This window comes from Brassica napus, unplaced genomic scaffold (assembly GCF_020379485.1).
Source record: "Brassica napus cultivar Da-Ae unplaced genomic scaffold, Da-Ae ScsIHWf_1455;HRSCAF=2045, whole genome shotgun sequence".
Classification (NCBI taxonomy): Eukaryota; Viridiplantae; Streptophyta; class Magnoliopsida; order Brassicales; family Brassicaceae; genus Brassica; species Brassica napus.
Window position 1 is genome coordinate 77,123 of NW_026014869.1, and position 3,735 is coordinate 80,857.

The 3,735-nt window shown below is 36.4% G+C and overlaps 1 protein-coding gene across 1 annotated transcript; it reads left to right on the forward strand.

Annotated features, from left to right (window-relative positions):
* Positions 1 to 208: 208 nt before the first annotated feature.
* Positions 209 to 2,698, forward strand: LOC125597397 (pectinesterase 2-like). The gene is made up of 3 exons (XM_048772125.1): positions 209 to 881; positions 1,028 to 1,490; positions 1,941 to 2,698. The coding sequence occupies exons 1-3, from the start codon at positions 279 to 281 to the stop codon at positions 2,630 to 2,632; spliced, it is 1,758 nt and encodes a 585-aa protein (XP_048628082.1). The 5' UTR covers positions 209 to 278; the 3' UTR covers positions 2,633 to 2,698.
* The last annotated feature ends 1,037 nt before the right edge of the window (positions 2,699 to 3,735 follow it).

The window sequence follows — 3,735 nt, forward strand, 5'->3', positions numbered from 1 at the left end:
TCTATACTTTAAATGTAAAAAATATGAATTCAAGATAATTTGTAACTTTTATACGAGATCATTAATTTTATAATAGTATGATATCAAAAGTGGGCCTAAGGGAGATTGAAAATGATCAGCTCAAATAATTAAAATTTTAATATACATAAAAAGCAAGCAAGTAAAACAACATTTCAAAATAAAATAATAAAAATATAACCATTTCATCTCAAAATTCAATATATAAACCCTCTTCCACCATCTTCTACTTCCTCACAAACAACATTTCCCACACAAAAATGGCACCAATAAAAGATCTCATATCCAAGTTCTCAGATTTCAAGAACAACAAGAAACTTATTATCTCCTCCGCCGTCTTAGCTTTGGTGCTATTTTCCGCCGTCGTTGGAATCGCCGTTACAAAATCTAACCAAACCAAAAACCAAAAAATCCCAACGCTAACTCCTACATCACACGCCGTTTTAAAGTCCGTTTGCAGCTCAACCCTTTACCCGGAGCTCTGTTTCTCCGCCGTGGCAGCCACCGGGAAAAAGTTGACGTCAGATAAGGACGTCATTGAAGCGTCGCTGAACCTAACCACAAACGCCGTGAAACACAATTACTTCGCCGTCAAGAAGCTTATCACTAAAAGAAAAGGCTTGACGGCGCGTGAGGTAACAGCGCTTCATGATTGTTTGGAGATTATTGATGAGACGTTAGATGAGCTTCACGTGGCGCTGGAGGATCTTGATCAGTATCCTAAAGGAAAATCTCTGAGGAAACATGCTGATGATCTGAAAACCCTAATTAGCTCAGCCATTACTAACCAAGGGACTTGCCTTGACGGCTTCTCTTACGACAAAGCAGATCGGAAACTTCGCAAGGCCTTATTGAAGGGGCAGGTACACAAATTTAATATAAAGTTTAAATGAATATTTAAAATTAAATAGAGGTAAATGTATGAACTTATTATGCATTTATATACAGCATTTCTTTCAAACGAATAAAAACAAAATGTTACAGCTTATCAATGAACCGACCAAAACAGGTACATGTGGAGCACATGTGTAGTAACGCATTAGCAATGATCAAGAACATGACAGAAACCGACATAGCCAACTTCGAGCTGAAAGACAAGTCCAGCTCCACCAACAACCGCAAACTCAAAGAGGAGCTTACAGGCGACTTAGACGGAGAAGGCTGGCCAAACTGGTTATCCATCGGAGACAGAAGGCTTCTTCAAGGGTCAACGGGGGTTAATGCAGACGCCACGGTGGCGGCTGATGGAAGCGGTGACTTTACGACGGTTGCGGCGGCTGTAGCAGCTGCGCCGGAGAAGAGTAATAAGAGGTATGTGATACATATAAAAGCAGGAGTTTATAGAGAGAATGTGGAAGTGTCGAAGAAGAAGAAGAATATAATGTTTTTAGGAGATGGTCGAGGAAAGACTATTATCACCGGAAAAAGAAACGTCGTTGATGGAAGCACCACTTTCCACTCAGCTACAGTTGGTATGTACTCTCTCTCTGAATCTAAATAATTGATGTTTCTGTTTTTGTTTTCTATTAAAATCAATTATTCTAAATTTAAAGTAATACATTTAATTTTAAAATAAAATATAACTAAGTTAGAAAATATAAGTGGTAAATTTTTATTAGAAAAATAATAAAACATTAAACTAATTAAAAGAATACTCAGAAATAATAAACAAAAAGTGCATATTTATTTTGTTTAGTAAGTACATGTGAAAAATCTAAAACATCAACTTTTTAATATTCCAATTATTCATTTTTCTTTTTTAAAATTCTTCATCATGCAACTTTTAACAAATTTAATGTTTTTTTTATAATTTTATAAAATTCCAAAATAGTACTTTCGAGGACTTTCGGTATATGTATCATGTAACATCACATGAGAGACATTTTCACGTTAATTTATGTTTTGTTTTCTCGTGAATGTAGCTGCCGTTGGTGAAAGATTCTTAGCGCGTGATATCACGTTCCAAAACACGGCTGGTCCGTCAAAGCATCAAGCTGTGGCTCTCCGGGTCGGGTCAGACTTCTCGGCTTTCTACAACTGTGACATGTTAGCTTATCAAGACACACTTTACGTTCACTCCAACCGTCAGTTCTTTGTCAAATGTCACATAGCTGGAACCGTTGATTTCATCTTCGGAAATGCAGCCGCGGTTTTACAAGACTGTGTTATAAACGCACGCAGACCGAACTCCAACCAGAAAAACATGGTCACGGCTCAGGGCCGGTCCGACCCGAACCAAAACACTGGTATTGTGATTCAGAACTGTAAGATTGGTGCCACGTCGGATCTTATGGCCGTGAAAGGAAGTTTTTCGACGTATCTTGGCCGTCCTTGGAAACAATATTCAAGGACAGTGATAATGCAGTCGGATATATCCGACGTGATCCGACCCGAAGGATGGCTTGAGTGGAGTGGAGATTTTGCGTTGGATACTCTGACTTATAGAGAGTATTTGAATAGAGGAGCAGGGTCTGGAACTGCAAATAGAGTAAAGTGGAAGGGTTATCAGGTGATTACAAATGTAACAGAGGCTCAGCAGTATACGGCTGGTCAGTTTATTGGTGGTGAAGGCTGGTTAGGTTCGACCGGTTTCCCTTTCTCGCTAAGTCTTTGATATTTTTATCATTTGAATTATTAATTTATGTTCCATTATTAATCAATAAACTATGAATTTGATAAAGTTACTCTTATAAGGTTAATCCATGGCAAAGTTAGCATACCTAGTTTTATCTACTCATATCAATATCAATTTTCATGTCATTCTCCTGAACCAAGGCAAGGTTCAACCTATAAACCCGGGTAGAATGAAACCGACTTAAACCAAACCAAACCGAGATTCAAACTTTATAAACTCCATTAATGGAATAAAATTAACACACAGCTCCGGAGTGATATAGTTTCAAAGCCTACATAACTGGATAATACCGGATTGATTAACTGGTTCGGATTCATCAAATAATATAACCAGGACTCATGTGTTCGGAGCCCAATCTTGGTGCTGTCACTTGTCGGATTTAAGGCCTCAATAGATTTAGATGGACCACTTGTTAGACATGCACATGGCCATTTCAATGTTGCAAGATAATCTTCTTTTTTGTATACAGTTTTCTTCTTGTTTGTATTCATTTTCATGTTGTATTATTCTTCTTTCCAATGTGTATACTTGAAAATTTTACCAGTAGTCACTTGAATGTGTTCCTCCCTTTGGTCCTACTACGAAATAAAGGGATTTGACTTCTGACTTATTTTGGGTTATTACACTTTAATATGAACTTTAATTATGCGTTATGAATGGGGTTTAGAAGAGACATGGTATTGTTGCACTTGATTGGATAGACAAAAAAGGTTGCGTAAATGGAGATTAGTATAGTTTATAATAAAGTTACGTAATTAAATACTTCCTTCGTTTTTTAATATAAGTCGTTTTAGAGAAATTTTTTTGTTTCAAATTATATGTCATTTTCGGTTTTCTATGTAAAATTTATTAATAATTAATGTTGTATGACCAATGGTAATATATCTTCTATTTTTCTATTGGTTAAATTGTGGTTAGGTAAATAATTAATGATGGTTTTGTTTAAAAAATATAAGAAATTAATGATTTTCTTAATCTACGTAGTTAAAACTTAATCATGAATCTCCCACATGCAAATAGATCAACTGTCACACACGCGCACACACCAAGAAAGCACCATGGAGCTAGCGAAGTCACATTCA

Excerpts from the sequence above, each read along its gene's own strand:
- LOC125597397 (XM_048772125.1), top strand. The coding sequence starts at position 279 with ATGGCACCAATAAAAGATCTCATATCCAAGTTCTCAGATTTCAAGAAC. Across the intron at positions 882-1,027 it reads AGGCCTTATTGAAGGGGCAG|GTACATGTGGAGCACATGTG; the intron begins GTACACAAATTT and ends CGACCAAAACAG. Across the intron at positions 1,491-1,940 it reads TTTCCACTCAGCTACAGTTG|CTGCCGTTGGTGAAAGATTC; the intron begins GTATGTACTCTC and ends TCGTGAATGTAG.